This window comes from Suncus etruscus, chromosome 7, assembly GCF_024139225.1.
Source record: "Suncus etruscus isolate mSunEtr1 chromosome 7, mSunEtr1.pri.cur, whole genome shotgun sequence".
Lineage (NCBI taxonomy): Eukaryota > Metazoa > Chordata > Mammalia > Eulipotyphla > Soricidae > Suncus > Suncus etruscus.
Genome location: NC_064854.1, coordinates 130784464 through 130802676, shown reverse-complemented (window position 1 = coordinate 130802676; position 18213 = coordinate 130784464). Strand labels below are relative to the sequence as shown.

The 18213-nt window shown below is 44.5% G+C and overlaps 2 protein-coding genes across 19 annotated transcripts in view; one reads left to right on the top strand and one right to left on the bottom strand.

Moving 5' to 3' along the window:
- Positions 1 to 6681, bottom strand: part of SLMAP (sarcolemma associated protein) — a 163475-nt gene extending 156794 nt beyond the window's left edge. For all 18 annotated transcript variants that reach the window (XM_049776160.1, XM_049776159.1, XM_049776170.1 and 15 more), the window contains exon 1: positions 6469 to 6681. In XM_049776160.1, the coding sequence (XP_049632117.1) occupies positions 6469 to 6666 (198 nt within the window). In that variant the 5' untranslated portion in view covers positions 6667 to 6681. The remainder of the gene's footprint in view (positions 1 to 6468) is intronic.
- A 72-nt stretch (positions 6682 to 6753) lies between these two features.
- The window catches only part of LOC126014438 (translation initiation factor IF-2-like), a 62671-nt gene continuing 51211 nt past the window's right edge, over positions 6754 to 18213 (top strand). Inside the window, exons 1-2 of the mRNA XM_049777724.1 lie at positions 6754 to 7410; positions 7508 to 7783. Coding sequence (XP_049633681.1) covers positions 6754 to 7410; positions 7508 to 7783 — 933 coding nt within the window. The remainder of the gene's footprint in view (positions 7411 to 7507; positions 7784 to 18213) is intronic.

Here is an 18213-nt window from a genome sequence, read left to right as displayed (position 1 = left end):
AATATGGCAGACTCCTCTCCTTCAGGATCTGACAACTACACAAAAAGCAAGGTACATAAAAATGGAATGCAGAATTGGGCTAGAAAGACAACTCAATGGATGGAGTACACGAAGGTCTGATTCTGATCTTTACCATGCATTGTTTCCAGGGTATTGCTAAGTATGGCCTTGAAGATCATAAGCACCACCACTGTGACCCTGGCCACCTCTAGCACCACAAAACCTGAACTCTGAACCATCAGAGTTAACCATACCACTTAGTAAAGCATTGCCAGAGATCCCTCAGCACCCAATCACACATGTTGTACATGCATGCAGATATATTAAATAATGCTTAAGTATCATACAAAATGGCATGTGCACTTACAGCTGTAAGTCTCCAAAAGAATTTTCCAATTTAACATAATCAGATTCTTTGGAGGGTAAACTCATTTAGTTACATGCTTCTGTCTGTTTTATTCAACCTTTATTCCCTCAAAATTCCCTCAAAAACAAACAGGGGCCAGAGCAGTGGCGCAGGGCATGAGGCGTCTGCCTTGAGTGCACTAGCTTAGGAGGGACTGCAGTTCAATTCCCCCAGCGTCCCAGCTGGTCCCCCAAGCCAGGAGCGATTTCTGAGCACAGAACCAGGAGTAACCTCTGAGTGTCAACGGATATGGCCTAAAAAACAAAAACAAAGGAAGGCACTCCTAACTTGTATCTACCTATGTATATACACAGACACATACATGCATACTTCTCTTAACTTTTATCTACTATGATTGTGTATATACATATATATGCACGCACACACACATACACACAGACCTATAAATATTTGGTTTGGGGGCCATACCCAGCAATGCTCAGCGGTCATGCCTGGCTCTGTGCTCAAACCTGAGACAGCTGTGTGTCAGCTAGCATTTTACCTTCTGGGCTCTCTCCCATCTCCACCCCAATTATAAGCTCAAATTCGAACACTATCACTCTCAGACAAGGAATGTATATTAAGGGTAGGTACAGCACTTGCCTTGCAGGTACATAAGGCTCTGGATGCTCTATCCCTGGCACTTAAGGAGAAAAAAGTTGTCAAATGCCCTCACTCTTGCCATTTCAGGCTATAGCTCTTAAGCAACCACCATTCTCAAAAAGTATAGCCCCTCCCCCCGCAAAAAAAAAAAATTGTCAACCTATCTAAACAAAGTAAAAATTCCTAGAAAGAACAATGAACAATTCAGCAATTTCTGCCATCGCTTCCTGCGTCGTAATTATGCCCTCCGTTGAAGCAGACCACAATAGAACAGGTGCTCAGAACTGTGAACTGGAAGTCGTTCAACAACTACTACTTACTACTAATCACTAAGTAAACTATAGTAAGACTGGAAATAAACTGTGCTAATCACTAGGCTATCCATCCATTCCTTGCCCAGTCTCAAATCAAATAGGGCCATCCCAATCACAAGGAAAGAACCCATGCGCTCCCAACTCATTCCACATTTTATCAGATTTACTTGCTCAAAAAGTCTCTGAGTCAGGCCCGGAGAGATAGCACAGGGGTGTTTGCCTTGCAAGCAGCCGATCCAGGACCAAAGGTGGTTGGTTCGAATCCCGGTGTCCCATATGGTCCCCCGTGCCTGCCAGGAGCTATTTCTGAGCAGCCAGCCAGGAGTAACTCCCTGAGCACCGCCGGGTATGGCCCAAAAACCAAAAACCAAAAAAAAAACCAAAAAAAAAAAAAAAAAACTCTGAGTCATCTATCTAATTTGAGGAATTTGACCTCTAAAAAAGAAGGACAAGATCTAATCCTACATTCCTAAAATATTCTGAGAAAGTCTGTTAGACTGTACTTTGTGGCAAGCCTTTCACTTTACAACGTACAGATTTTAAGTGCCATAAAGCATTTCAAAAACAACATTTAAAGTGTCACCTGGGAATTAAAGGAAAGGGCTGAGTATATTTTACATGTGGAAGGCCCACATTCAGACATCCATGCAAAGTCCCTTGGGTACCGTCAAGAGCACTCCACCCCCAGCACAGAGCTGGGAGTAACCCCTGAGCACTGCCAGGTGTGGCCCCCAAAAATAACAATAATAAGTCTCACTTAGACTTTTTTTTTTTTTTTTTTTTTTGGTTTTTGGGCCACACCCGGCGGTACTCAGGGTTACTCCTCAGAAACAGCTCCTGGCAGGCACAGGGGATCATATGGGACACCGGGATTTGCACCAACCACCTTAGGTCCTGGGTTGGCTACTTGCAAGGCAATTGCCGCTGTGCTATCTCTCCGGCTCCTCACTTAAGACTTTTAACTGCCTACATTTTCAAGTTTTCTACAATGAGCATGTTTCAGGTGAACAGTAAATTTCAAATGTGTATTATTTCTTACAGCTTGTAATGGGCCTCCACAATGACCAAGGCAGAATGCATCAAGTTGAAAGTCAACTCAAGGGTATACTAATATATTACCCTAGTTTTCTACACTACGGGTTAAAGTACCAATTTGTACATCACACGTTAAAAACTATATAATTTCTCATCTTTTTCTTTTTCTTTTTTTTGGTTTTTGGGTCACACCCAGCAGCGCTTAGGGGTTACTCCTGGTTCTACACTCAGAAATCACTCCTGGCAGGCTCAGGGGACCATTTGGGATGCCAGGATTTGAACCACCGTCCTTCTGCATGCAAGGCAAATGTCCTACCTCCATGCTATCTCTCCAAATTTCTCATAATTTTCCATCGTAAGACTACCCAGCACAGGGCAAAGGAGATAGCTCAATGAGCTAGAGATTTGCTTTGCCATGTAGAATCCCTGGATTTGATCCCCTGAACTGCATGGTCCCTGAGCTGGAAGAAGCCCCCAAGCACCCCAGGAAAGTCCCCTGAGGAAGAAAAAAAAAAAAAAAAAAAAGACTATCCAGCACTATAGCAAATTACAAAGAGCTGACTAGGTGGTTTCCTATTCCTTTTACCGCAGACACCCTCCTTTGTTAAATCTTGAGGTTTTCATAAGGGTCAGGCAGAGGATGCTAAGCAATTTATAAGAATAACGCAATCTCAAAATAATAATTGCAGGTACCATTATTATCCTCAGAAGAAAAAAACACTAAGATTAGAAATGGTCAAGGAGGGGCCGGAGAGATAGCATGGAGGTAAAGCATTTGCCTTCCATGCAGAAGGTCGGTGGTTTGAATCCCGGTATCCCATATGGTCCCCCGAGCCTACCAGGAGTGATAGCTGAGCGTAGAGCCACGAGTAACCCCTGAGCGCTGTCGGGTGTGACCCAAGAACCAAAAAAAAAGAAGAAATGGTCAGGGAGAACTTGCCTGAGAAGAGGCTGCGGAGAGTATTCTTATTGTAAGAGGAATCTGCTTATGTGCTTATATATCTACATATTTATACAAGAATATGTAGGGGCTGGAGCAATCATACATACAGTGGATAGGATATTTTCATGTTTCCTTGCATGCAGCCAACCAGGATATGATCCCAGCATCCCATAAAGTCCTCATAGCCCGCCAGGAGTGATTCCTGAACCCAGAGCCCAGTAATCCCTGAGCACCACTGGGTGTAGCCCCAAAAAATGTATAGATATATTGATGCATGTATGCATATACATGTATTAGGCACAGAGATTTTTGTTATTAGACAACTTTAGCGGAAATCCTCAAACTAGAAATTTCAGAGAAAAAAATGAATGGCATTTGGTCAAAGTAGATTTGAAGCTGTAGTTCAGGTATATGGCACATAATATATACTCCAAAAAATTTATCTCCATTCAAACTCAGTTAATTCCTAACACAATTGCGTGACATGACAAGATCCGAAGGATTCTTTTAACTACATTAGGTAGTACAAAAAGCAATGATTTTTATCTATACCTAAAGTATGACTTTGTATCCAGAATGCATTTCATCCAAAAAAGAAAATGTCGAAGGGAAGGGTAAGTGAAAAATGCAAAATAAACAGTGCATCCTTTAAAGATAAGTCTTTGTAACAATAAGTTCATTACAAAATTTTAATGCATCATCTAAATTCACATAATAAGCATGTCCTATTGATCTATGTTATTGTCAACTGAAAATAAACTATTGGGGCCCAGAGTGATAGTATAGAGGGAAGGACACTTGTCTTGCATACGGGCTACCAGAGTTCTATCTTCAGCCTCCCATAGGGTTCCCTGAGCTCCAGAAATAATTCCTTTGTACAGAGGCAAGAGTAATTCTTGAGCATCGTCAGATATGACCAAGAATAATAATGCAATAGAGATAAAGATATAGATAAAACAATGAACAGTTGACAGACAGACAGACAATGGGAGGATGGCGTTTAGTATAGCCACAAAAAGCACTTTAAGGCCAGGCTGAGTGCATGCTTTGCATACAGGAGGCCCAGGTGTGATCCCTAGTACAGCATGGTGGATGCTGCATGGTTTTCCAAGGGACAAGCCAGGGAAAGCCCTCAAGAAACGGAGGGTGTGGTTCCCTCCACAAGGGAAAAAAGTGTTCATATAATCACTGTTTTGAAAAATGTACAAGAGGGGCCGGGTAGGTGGCGCTGGAGGTAAGGTGTCTGCCTTGCAAGCGCTAGCCAAGGAAGGACCTCGGTTCGATCCCCCGGCGTCCCATATGGTCCACCCAAGCCAGGGGCGATTTCTGAGCACATAGCCAGGAGTAACCCCTGAGCGTCAAACGGGTGTGGCCCAAAAACCAAAAAAAAAAAAAAAAAAAAGAAAAATGTACAAGAAAACTCTGAGTTTCTTTCCAAGTCAAGTCAAGAATATGCATTTGCAGATCATGTGCTTGAAGCAAACCTATATAATTAGGCTGATCCTTAACTGCCACCCAGGGACATAAAAAGACAAAAAGGTAAAAGCTGTCAAGTGGATGTGCTAGAACTTAACTGCTGTCCAAATCGGTTGCAGGAAAGGGGAGTCCCATGAACATTCATCTCAAATCACTATATATAAACTATAAAGTCTTCCTGGGTCCAAGCTTTCATTTCCTAGGGCAAATAAAGGGGCCTATTCCACAGATGTTGAGTATCTGATGTTATACAGAAAGCTTTCCTTTTCAGTTCTCATCCTACACACGAAGTAGGGGATAGGTGTTATTATGCAAGCACACAGAACTTGAGCAACCTTTCCCTCCTTCCACTGAAAAACTGTTCATATAATAATTATGCAAAAGCGAGAGATGCGATATGTACGATCTTCTCTCTTCCTTTTGAAACTTGGTTTTCTTTCATGTCAAAGACTGTTTTGAAAACTTAAAAAAAAAATTGTTTAGGACAATGATTTAAGTCCAAATGAGGGAGCCAAGAGTCAGGAGGTGAAACCTGAGATAGTCTTATTAGTCTTACATAACTTACTCTAAGTTGGAACTGATTCAACTGTTCATCTAAAATCTGAGGTCTAAAGACAATCCTGAGCTCCTTGATATACTGCACTGATACACATATAGGTCACAAGTCTTAAAGCCTGAAAGAGCTAAACTTTGTTTTTGTGTCTTACCTGCATAAACACCTACTTGGATAGCAAGCTAAGAGTGCCAACATTAAAAATGAAAAATAAAAAAAAATAATAACTGGTGACGTGTGACATTGGAATTAGGTCCACGAGAAACCATCGTTAGTAGATCAGAAAATCTCAATCACACGTAAAGTATAAGTTCATCCTACCATGTCTAGGTAACCTAGTAAAAGACACAAGCGGATAGAATTTTAGAAACTAATGTCCTAATACTTATTTTTGTCATCAACGCTGTGCATTTCAAGTATTTTTCTAAAAACAGTTAATGCATACTTTCGGGAACCGTACTGCGGGGTATGTCAAGAAGTGATTTTCCAAAGCAAGAGCTAATCGGTTTGAGGTGGAGTGGGTCTCTTTTTTTTCCAAGTTCACCCGACTTGCGAGCTAAACCCTGAAAACGTCAGGTCGGCGTAGTTCTTAAATACATGAGCTTTGGGACCAGAGAGAGAGAGAGAGAGAGAGAGCACTTGCACGCAGGCGACCCAGGACGGACCAGGTTGGATCCCTGGCACCCCAGAAAGTCCCCCAAGCCTGGCAGGAGCGATCTCTGAGCGCAGAACCAGAGGTAACCTGACAGCGGTGCCAGGGGTGGCCCAAAAAGCCAAACTAACTAACTAAAATACAATAATGACTCAGCTTTGAGGGTGGCCCATCGCTTCTTGATGGGCGGACAGGTATCCAGGGTCAGAAAGAAGAGATGGACACAAGTCTTGGCACCCGAGAAGGCCTTGATCTTGAGTAAGAGAAAGCGCTCGGAAGTGCACCTGGCCGCCTAAGAACTTGAACCGGCACCACCTAGTGATGCCGGCCGCCGGCTCCCTGGGGGCAGGCACGGCTTTGGGAAGGAGTGTGCGTGCGTGTGTGTGCGCGTGATCGAGAAGTGAAGCGAGTCGCGAGGTCCCTTTCAGCAAGGATTCCGAAAGGGCTCGGGGTCCCCCCGAGAGAGGCGGCCTCCTCCGGGCCTACCTTGGCGGCCTTGGGGTCGAACCAGACGAGCGCGTGGTTGCGCGAGAGCACCTTGCAGTCGAAGGTGGCGTTGTTCTGCGCCGGGCGGCAGCGCGCCACGGAGCGGCCGACCTTGACGGGCTCGTCCAGGTACACATGGCGCTCCTGGAACGGGTGCGAGTTGGGGCGGCACGTGAAGATGGCCAGCGCCGACGGCATCGGGGACGGGCGGAGGCGAGGGCGGGCCTGCGGGCGGGCGAAGCGGTCCGAGCGGCGTCCGACCCGGGCTCCGTGCGCGGCCTCGGCATGCCCCGCGGGCGTCAGCGCGCCGGCCCGGGCCCCATCGCCAAGGCCGCGCGGACGGCGGCGGCCCCAAGCGGCGGCGGCGGCGGCGGCGGCGGCGGCGGCGGCGGCAACGGCGGCAACAGCGGCAACGGCGGCGGCGGCGGCGGCGGCGCGCGGATCCGGCGGGGCGGCCCGGGCGGCCGCAGCCCCCGGCATCGGAGGGCGGCGGCGGCGAGGCGGGGGCGGCCGGGCGCGCGGGCTACGCCTCAGGCCCGAGCGCGGCCGGCATGCTGCGGGCGCCGCGTCCTGGGCTCTCGAGCTGCGGACCGGGCGCTGGGGCTGGGGCCGGGGCCGGGGCCGGGGCCGGCGAGGCTCCCTCGGCTGGGGCGTCCTCCGGGAGTCGCCTCGGGCGCCGGGCCCGGCGGCTGCGGCCGCTGCTCCCGCTGCTCCTGCTCCTGCTCCTGCCGCGCTCGGGCCGCGCCCGCCCCGGCTGCGAAACGCGCTCGAGCTCGCCCGGAGACGCTCGGCGACCTGGCGGGACACAGCGGCCGAGTCAACGTCCGTCCCGCGGCCTCAGGCTCGGCCTCCCGCCCCGCCCCGCGCCCCCGAGCGCGCCCACTTCCGGCCGCCCTGCCTCGCCCCCTCCCGCGCCTCGCCCCGGCCTCCCGCGCCTCCCTCGCCTCCCCTCGCCTCCCCTCCCCTCGCCTCGCCTCGCCTCGCCTCGCCTCGCCTCGCCTCGCCTCGCCTCGCCTCGCCTCGCCTCGCCTCGCCTCAGCCCGCGCCGGCCGCCGCCATCGTGACTCTGACTGAAGCAGCTCCGGCCCGCTCTCTCGCTCGCTCGCTCGCTGCCTCGGCCGCGGGAACGCGCGCCGCCGGCGTCTCTCGGCCCCGCGCCCACGTGACCGGCGCCGCGGAAGCCATCTTGAGTCCGGGCAGGCGGAAGCGCCGAAGCGGGTTATTCACGGCCGAGCGGCGCCATCTTTGCCGAGGGCGCCCGGCTTCGGACTCCCCCGAGCGCCTCTTCGGCCATCTTGGACAAGGGCAAAGCGAGGTTTGGAGCCGGAGGGCGCGGCCTAGGCAAACTGGCCCCCTTAGTCTTTCTGAAGAAGCGCGTTTGGGTTACTTTGGCTTCGGGTTGTCTGGTTGACTGCTTGTAAAGGGGGAGAATCGAGCGTGAAAACGCAGCCGTCCGAAGGGAGATGAGGAGCTGCCATCTTGGATGTGGGCGAGGCTGTTTGTGTCCCTCCTGGGAAGCATCCCCAATTCCTCCCACAACTCTCAGGATTGGGACCCACCTCTGGGATGACGAGGGGCATCCTCTTGTTGCCCAAGGCATGGCTCTGTCCCGTCTAAAACATGAATACATAAACTCCCGAACCCTATTTCAATAGAGTAAGAGTCTTCTTTGGATCTAGCATGGCCCTCAAGGCTTCAGAGTAGATGTTACCCTAGGAAAAATAGGTGTGACTTCAAAAACTTTGAAATCACAAAAGGACGTCTGGCTCCAAAATGAAAGATATAAAAATAAATAGATGCTTTCTGCCCCTACTTGTCAAGGTAGACTTGATCTGAAAAATCAAAGACCAACATCTAATCAAAGTTTGCCTATAATGGGTGAAAAAGAGTTTTGATCATCTAGATGCAATAGCAGCTTCAATTTTTTATTTTTTTAAGCAACAGATTTCATTGTGTGACCTTAGGAAAATTTCAAAACTTACTCAAAACTCCTTACATGGAAATAAGACCATCCTGTTATTATGAAAATCTAAATGACACTACATATTGCTCAATAAAGAGTAACTATTGTTCTCTGTAATATTCATGTACAGTGGTAAGGTCTTGTCCAAAGCTATGTGCTGGGTGGGCCCTGTAGACACCAAAACCCTACGTCATCAAAACCTCGATCCTGTCCTCTGAAAGTACACTTGGGTAATGTGGAAAGAGTGGTCAAGGTGAAAACTCAAAGACAGAGAACTTCTCTTTGATCAGAGCTAAGAAAGAAAGCACTGAGCACAAAAGGGGTCAGAAAATGGCCTCTGGGATTATCAGTGAACTGAATGGAGAAAAGTATTTGCTGGCTTTATAAATTTTTCCCAAAAAATACGTCGAAAAACAAGAAGGCAGGGCCAGAGAGATAGTATATCAGGTAAGGCACTTGCCTGGTCCATGCTGTGGACCAGGATTTAGTCATTGGCACCTTCGATGGTCCCCTGAGCACCACCAGAAATGATTCCTGAGTATAGAGCCAGATGTAATCCCTGAGCATCGCCATGTATGGCCCAAAAATTTAAAAAAATATTTTTTTTTAAAAAGAAGAAAGAGGGGACTGGAGCAATAGCACATGCCTTCCATGTGGCCAACCGGGTTCAATCCCTGGCATACCATATGATGAGCCTGCCAGGAGTAACCCCTGCGAGCCACCAACCGTGAACCGAAAACTAAAAAGAGAAAAAAAGAAAAATAAGAAGGCTATTTGAAACAGTGAATCAATGTGACTGGCATATAATAACTTAATAACTAAGTGATACACTAGTGCAAATTACATACTATTCCTTTCAGCATAGAGGAGGAGGAATGATACATGGTAAATCTGGAGATGAAGAAAATATAATAGATTGTAAAGCCTTTACCATGGCTATCAATGATTTTGCAGATAGATATGTATAGATACACACACATATGTGTATATATATATTTATATTTATATATATATATATATAAAACTGCTACTAATGAGTTCCATTTATTTGGTCAAAAATGGAAATATTGGTGTAAAATAAAGATTATCATTGTTTCCCTTATTTTGTTGTTGTAGTGGTGACTGGGGGTTGTACATGTTTGATTGTGGTACTAAGCACACCTGGACTGGGATTTATAAGACACCTCATATTCTGTTTTGGGAGAGGGCATGTTCAGTTGCAAGGCAAATGTCACCTTTTGACAGTGTACCATTCCTTGGGCTCTAAAAGGTGCTTTTATTTCTTTTAACTTTTAAGCTTATGTGAAATAAGTGTTGCAGGCCTCTCCACAAATCCTTAATGAGTTCTGTTTTCTTTCTTGTATTTTTATATTTAAATGATTGTTTTTGATATTTGCAAGATATCTTCGCCGTTATCTTGGCTGGGTATTTGTGAATCCAAGAACAGTCCCCAGAATGAGAAATTACTTCCCATCCCCTTGTCCCCTTTCGGGGGAAGACCTTGGTAATATTTATCCGCAGCAAGTAATAATCCACACAGACAAGAACGATAGGGTTTAAAAGATCGGGCAAGGAGAGCCAGAGAATCCTCCTGCAGCCAGCAGCTTTTCACAGAAGGACCCCTCACTCCTGTCCCTCAAGCTATTTATTGCCAACTCCACAGCGCCCCACCTGGAAGGGTTAGGTGGGGCAAAAGTCACAGAACAATCCTAAGGAAACACTTTTATATACAATTCCAAGAATCATCTTATGGAAACTTTTTCATATGCTACAATTCCCCCTTTTTTTGTAAAGAAACAATAAACAATAATAATGTACAGAAATAAATAATATATTTTTTAATTGTAAAAAGAATAACTAAGCAATTGTAAAAGAGTGGCTGTTTGCATAAGTGCATCACGGGAAAAAGTATAGAAAAAAAATTTTTTAGCCTAACACAGGGTGTTCAAAACCAGAAACAGATGTAAAGGAATTAACTACAAGCTCCAGAGTAGAATAAAATCTACAGCATCCAAGATGATCAATTCCGAGTAAGTATTCCCTTGAAAAGCAGAAGTCGAGTAAGAAATTCCAATATTCAGGACCTAATAGGCCATGGGGAGCTCCCGGGGCAATCACAAAGCCCGAAAGTAATTCGGAGACAGAGATCCTTAGATGAGATGCTCACAAGGCTGCGTAGCAGGTGAGAAGACACACATTTTCCATTCCAGTCCAGTTTGAGCAGAAGAAAGCCCATCTTTGGAGGCAGTGAATTAGGCCCCTATTTCGAAGGAAGAGGCACACACACACACCCGCACAATGGGCGCCAAAGTAAATAAGATCCATATGTACTTGAATTCAATCCAAGATGAGTTCTAGTCCAGTCAGCAGTTCATAAGAGGTCCGAAAATGAAGAACCATGTACGGCCGATTATTAGGTGGGAGCTTAAGTTCAAAACCAAAACAAAATGCTTAAGGCAGAGAACTTCCCCGTGTAAATGAAAAAATTGAGGGTTTATCCAAAATGGATAAAACCTCCTTTTGCACCTGCTATTTTTTTCAATGATGCACCCATGCAAAAAGCCAAAAGGGCCGAATTCCCTTGGTTCAAGCCTTATATAACATTTCCCAGACCCCTCCCAGGAATGGGAGGGTCTAGCAGGTAAGGTTACACCTACTATCCGGTTCCCAAGACCCCTCCCAGAAATGGGTGGGTCTACAGATATTTAGTAAGTCAGAAACATTTAAGCATATAAATTGAAATACAGGGATAATAGCAAGGTTTTTTTCCTTTCCTTTTTCTTTTAAGTGAAATCAGGTTTTTATTTAGGAAGTCTGAGGAAGGGAAGAGAGAGAAAGAAACATGCTCAAGAGAGAATACAAGTTTCTCCAAAGGCAGAGAGAGTCAGTACACAACTCAGCGTTGCAGTGGGAAGATAGGAAAGTATACATCTCAAGAGTGGACATGTACCTGGAGAGATAGCACAGCGGCGTTTGCCTTGCAAGCAGCCGATCCAGGACCAAAGGTGGTTGGTTCGAATCCCGGTGTCCCATATGGTCCCCCGTGCCTGCCAGGAGCTATTTCTGAGCAGACAGCCAGGAGTAACCCCTGAGCAACGCTGGGTGTGGCCCAAAAACTAAAAAAAAAATAAATAAATAAGAGTGGACATGTGGGCAACATGTGCATACTGGCACCGTGTACAAGGGCTGGCAACACACATGTGAACAGCACCAACACATAAGCCCAGGGAGTGCATATGTGCTGCAAGTTTTCTATCCCTATTTTTTTTATAGAGACACGTGCTCAAAATGTGCTAACAAAAACTTTCTTGAGCTGGAGAAAGGGTATCGAGGTCAAAACATTTGCCTTCACTGTGACTGGCCCTCTTTTTTTTTTTTCCTCTCCAGTACCTCATATATTTCCATGAGCATGTCCAGGAGTAATCTCTCTTTTTTTCTTTTTTTTACATTTTTTTTAATTTTTTATTTTTAATTATGAGAACAATGATGCATAGAGGACAAGGTAAAGTTACAGTGAAAGAACAATCGCCCATAAATAGAATTCTCAGAAGAAATCCCTAGCTGGCACTTAAATATTGAACTTACAGTCAAAAAAACGTTAAGAAAAATAAGGCAGAACCCATGTACAATTACTTTGTCCACAAGTCCCCAGATTGTAGTACATTATAACATTTCTTAACAGTACACAAAGCAACCTAAAGCCATGAGATTTATTTTACTCCTTAACTTTTTATATATTCATGCACATACATATTAGTTTAAATTAACATCAAAAGTTTACGAGGTTTTTTTTGAGGGTTAGTCAAAAGGGCACAGTAAAAATGGTGTTAGAGTGGCAAATATTGTTTGCATAGGCCCACCAAAGTATGGAGGTCATAGAAGGAATAGCCTTGGTCTAAATACAAGAAGACCACTACCCCTGAAGTTTCCTGGCATAAGACCAACTCTAGGCTCCAGGCAAACTAGTTTATTCAATCCAAGTCATTGTCTGTAGTGCCAACACAGTTTTATTTTTCACGCAGTCCTAATGTTGGCATCAGGTTTCTGTATTAAAGATCCTGGAATCTGCACATCCTACATTGAAGTCAGGCTGATGTGGAGTATCCTCTAGTTTCACCTCACAATTAAGGGGCAATACAGCAAGCCCTGTCCAGTAAGCAGGTCATTGTTCTTAAGTCTTCTCAGTGTTAAGGGAAGTCTCTTTTGAGTAGATCGATGTCAGAGTACCTTTGTGTTAAGCTCTACTATCGTCCCTTTTTAAATTAATATTAAACAAATAAAATTAGATTTTTTTTTCTGCAAGAAAATCTAAAACTGTTATAACTGGAAAGATAAAGAATCCTACTAACTGTACAGGGGGCTGGAAATGCCAAAATGGCAAGGAAGGCAGTCTTCACCCACTGGTATTTAGTAAGTACTGAAAAAATTTAAATTAAGAAATCTCATAAATGAGATATTTTGAATTCTAATCTATGGGACTGTTCCACTTTAAAACTCTATACTCATTCAATATTTTACAATATTTTAATTAAATAAGGAACATGTCATGTTTTGAAATGTTTGGAATGACAACATTACCAAATTTGTATGTTTCTCTACCTTTTTAAATATTCACTTTTTTTTGCCAAAGAGATAGCAAAGCAGTAGGGTGTTTACCTTGCACGCAGCCATCCAGGACGGATGGTGGTTCGATTCCTGGCGTCCCACATGGTCCCCTGTGCCTGCCAGGAGTGAGTTCTGAGCACAAAGCCAGGAGTAACCCACCTTTTTAATGGACTGGTGACTATTATCACTGCTATGATACATGCTACTTCTCAAGAAATCTTAGAAATTTAAAGAGAAAAAATTAAATTATTCCCCTGGTAACACGAAAAACAGGCAATTACTAGTATTGCAGATGTGTGTGAGTCAAACCTGTAAACTCAGTTCATCTGAAAGTTCCCCTCATCAATAATGATCTCATTATATTTAACCAATGACATATGCATTATGTATGGAACACGTGTAAGACTGCTTAAGCAGAAAATCTGTATTGCAAAAACTAGAGGAGTCCTAGAGAAGCCAAAGATTAAAAGTGGGAGAATAAAAGCCAAGTGATAGTACAGTAGGCAAAGTGCTTGCCTTGCATGGGAGTCAACTCAGGTTTAATCTCCAACACCCCATATGGTCCCGAGTCCCCTAGAAGTGACCCCTGAGGGCAGAGCCAGGAGTAAATCCTGGTGTCACAAAACACACACACACACACACCAAAATTGGAAGAATACATTATTATCTTTGTTCATTTTTGCTGTCATTAACACTGGAATGAAATGATTGAAGACATCCCTGAGGTTCATATCCTGGCTTATCAAAACTACTGTTTGGAGCCTCCTTCCAGACAGAAAGGGTCTCCCCGTCAGGGAGCTTCTCTCTAACGAGTGGAAAGAGCCTGTCATTTCCCAGGTGCCCAGGGTGGAGCAGCCTAGACATTCCAGAAGATACTGATCATCTGTTCTTAGTTTCCTGGTTCTTCAGGAAGTAAAATATGAATAAGTAAATGCCTGAAAACAAGTAAAGACATTTAGTTTTTACTTAACAGACTTTTCTGTGAATAAAAAAAGAGAGAGAAAATGAGAGTAGTCATCAAAGGATCACTGACCATTACAAACGAACACACTTCCCTAGTGGTTCTCCCACAGTGCCGTGTGCGAGGCACATTCTTCCTGACAGCTCTGTCTGATAGGAGTCCCATTTTACAGATACATAACTTGACACCTAAGGAAATTTTGCCATTCTAAGCCATCTCGGTTTTAGAAAGAAGTGCCAAGAAGTGAAGCTGTTGTTTCATGTGGAAGCTCTGTAACTTTTTTGAAAAGTCTCCATGCTGTTTTCAATAGAAGCTGACATTTTCCTTGTTTCATTAAACAGTAAAATGACATTTTCACCACATTCCAAGCAACACTTGATGTTTTCGATCTTTTAGATATATTTTATTCTCGGTAGAGTGAGATAATAGCTCATTGTTGTTTTGATTTGAATTTTTCTGTTAGTAGGTGATGATTAATTTTTTTCATTTTTTTTTTTTTTTTTGGTTTTTGGGCCACACCCGGTAACGCTCAGGGGTTACTCCTGGCTATGTGCTCAGAAGTTGCTCCTGGCTTGGGGGACCATATGGGACACCGGGGGATCGAACCGCGGTCCGTCCAAGGCTAGCGCAGGCAAGGCAGGTACCTTACCTTTAGCGCCACCGCCCGGCCCCCATATTTTTTTATTTTTATAATTACTTCATTTAAGCAACATGATTTCAAAATCGTTCATGATTGAGTTTCTTTTTTTTTTTTTTTTTTTTTTTTGGTTTTTGGGCCACACCCAGCGATGCTCAGAGTTTACTCCTGGCTGTCTGCTCAGAAATAGCTCCTGGCAGGCACGGGGGACCATATGGGACACCGGGATTCGAACCAACCACCTTTGGTCCTGAATCGGTTGCTTGCAAGGCAAACGCCGCTGTGCTATCTCTTCGGACCCCATGATTGAGTTTCTGACATCGAATGTACACCACCCTTCACCAGTGCACTTTTCCCACTACCAATGTCCCCAGATTCCCACACATCCCAACAACCTCCCCAGGAGCAGAGAAGCTAGAGCATTTGCCTTGCACACGGCTGACCCTGGTTTAATCCCTGGCATCCCAAATCGTCCTGTGAGCCTGCCAAGAGAGATTTTGGAGTGCAGAGCCAGGAATAATCCCTGAGCGCTGCCAGGTAGGGCCCATAAACAAAAAACTAACCAAACGAACAAACAAACCAACCAAACAAACAAAAAAAAAAAACCACTCAAAACTCCCCTTCCAGCATTTTTTTTTTGGGGGGGGTCACACCTGGCATTGTTCAGGAGTTATTTCTGGACCTAAGCTCAGAAATTGCTCCTGGCAGGCTCGAGGGACCATATGGGATGCCTGGATTTGAACCACCATCCTGCATGCAAAGCAAACACCCTATCTCCGTGCTATCTCTCCAACCTCGATTTTGAATTTCTTTTACATGTAAAACCTCTTTAATTTGATGGAATTCTATTTGGTGTTTTATGTCTTTTTTTTTTTTACCTTTTTTTTGTTTGTTTGTTTTGCTTGTTTGCTGTTACCATTAACTCAAATTATTGAACACATCTCTGAGATCTATATCGGAGTGTTACACCTGTTTTCCTCATCCACCATAAATCTTCGATTTAGAGCTAACTACTATTGGAACTGAATATATAGCTCAAAGAGCTTTGCTGAATGCAAATGGAAGCCAGGGTACAATTCTTAACACAACATGGCCCCATGAATCACCACCATTGGAAGTGCCCTCCAAACACTGAGCACTTGAGCACTACTAGGTGTGACCAAGCAAACAGCAATTCTTGAACTACTACAGGTAACTTTTGATAGCAATATATATTCCAAATATTTTAAGCCACAGGAAGCATGCCTCCTTTTTTATTTTTTTATTCTTTTGCCCCCTTTTTTAAATTAAATCACCACAAGATACAGAGTTTAAAAAATTGTTGATGGTTGAGTTTGTCATACGGTGGCACCTATCCCTTCACCAGTGTGCCTGTCCTGCCACCTATGTCTTCAGTTTCCCTCCCATTTCACTCTTCACTCAGCCTGCCTCTATGGCAGACACTTTCTTCTAATTCTTTCTCCCTCCACTCTTTTTCGTTTTAGATACGGTGGCTAGCAATACTATTACTAAAGGGGTATCATGCATATCACTTTACCTCCCTTCAGCACCCAGTTCTTGTCCATTTCCAACTATCATTGTCACAGTTGTCCCTTCTTTGTCCTAACTGCACTCCCTCTCCCCTTCATGGCAAGCTTCCCATCACTGACCAGTCTTCTTGGCCTCCATTTATATTACCTTTGGATATTAGGCTCACTCTGTTTTTGTTTTTGTTTTTTTTCATATCCCACGAATGAGTGCAACTATTCTGTGCCTTAACCACCGTTTTATATCTTCATCTTCAGTGCTATTTTTTAATTTGTTTGGGGATCACACCTGGAGGTGTTCAGGGCTGACTCCTGATTCGGAAATCATTCCTGGCAGGCCACATGGGACCCTAGTGGACCATATGAGATGCCAGGAATTGAATCTACCCACTGTATTATCACTCTGGTCCATCTCAGATCTATTTTTAGTCATGACTCTCTACAAGTAGAAGAGAGAGGCAGAAAATAGAACAGAGATGAGACATGAGAGCTCAATCTGTAACTAACTTTGAAAATGGAGAAAGGGGAGCCATGAATCAAGGAAATGGAGGTTGCCTCTAGAAGCTATAAAAGGTTAAGAAATCACTGATCTCCTGGCACCTCTAGATAGACATTGAGTCTGACAACACTTAGTGATACTCAGTCAAGCTTCTGAGTAGAGTCATTTAAGATAATTTGTGTGGAGCTGGAGAAATTGTGCAGAGATGGAGCGCGCACACACAATCTCAGGTTTCATCTCCAGATGCCCTGATGGTCCCAGATCTTTTAGAAAGGTCCCCAAACGAAACAAAATAAAAAACAAGAAGATAATTGATTCCACTTTTTTTTTATCATGTGAGGATCTCACACTTTATTTTTATTCTGGGGATTTTGGGGTCACATCCAGCTGTTCTCAGGACTTACTTCTAGTTTTGTGTGGAAGAGTCACTTTGACAGTGTTCAAGGGCCCACATTTGGCTGGGGATCAAACAGGGGTTGGTTGTATGCATAACAAATGCCTTGACCCAGTTCTATCTCTTTAGTCCTCAATTTGTACACTTTTAAGTTATTTAATTTACTATAGCAGTCATAGAAAACAAATGCCTCTCCCCACTTGTATGTGCTTTTGAAATGCAATACTCTTATTCTCTTTTTCTGTTTTGTTTTGCTTCTTTGCTGGGGAGCTTGGGGGTTGGGTTTGATTTTGTTTGGTTGGTTTTGGTTTTGGTTTGGTTTTAGGCCACACTTCGTGGTGTTTGGGGGTTACACCTGGCTCTGTACTCAGGAATTACTCCTGGCGGTTCTCAGGGAACCATATGGGACGCTGGGGATCCAAACCACTTCAGCCACATGCAAGACAAGGGTCCTACCAGCTCTACTATCTTTCCAACCCATCTCTCCTCTGTTTTAGAGTTTGTTTTATGGTTTTCAGACCACATCTAGCAGTGCTCAGGGTACTCTCTGGTCAGTGCTTCTGAGTTTTCCTGGTGGTGCTCAGGCAGCCATTTGTCAGTTTGTTTTGGGGTCACAGCTGGCAGTGCTCAGAGATTACTCCTGGCTCTGCATTTCGGAATGACTCCTGATGGGCTCAGGGGATCTTATAGGATGCCGGGAACCCAGGCCACTGTACTGTATTGCTCCAGCCTCTGAGGCAACTATTTCATGTCAGGGAATGAACCTGGACCTCCCACATATCATGCATGTGCTCAGCCCTCTGCTATCCGAGTAAGTTTCCTGTTGTTTGGCTTTGGAAACTACAGTGATCATTACACTGTGAAAATGAAAGCAGAACACCTAGGTGTTTATCTGAAAGGAGGATTAAATCTTCCATCATTGTGCGGACCAAGGCTAGACTAAACATTTAGAAACTGTTTGCAGATGGAGAATGGAAAGAGATTATCTTCCAGCTCTGTCAAGAGTTTCACTTGAAGATGATGATGATGATGAGATAGGGGTTGACCCAGGGGGATGTGTTCTACTGCTTAGCCATATTCCCAGCGCCTGGAAACTATCTTTTAATTTTGTTTTCCATTTTCTTTGTTCTTTTAATTGTTGCTATATCAGAGGGTCACAT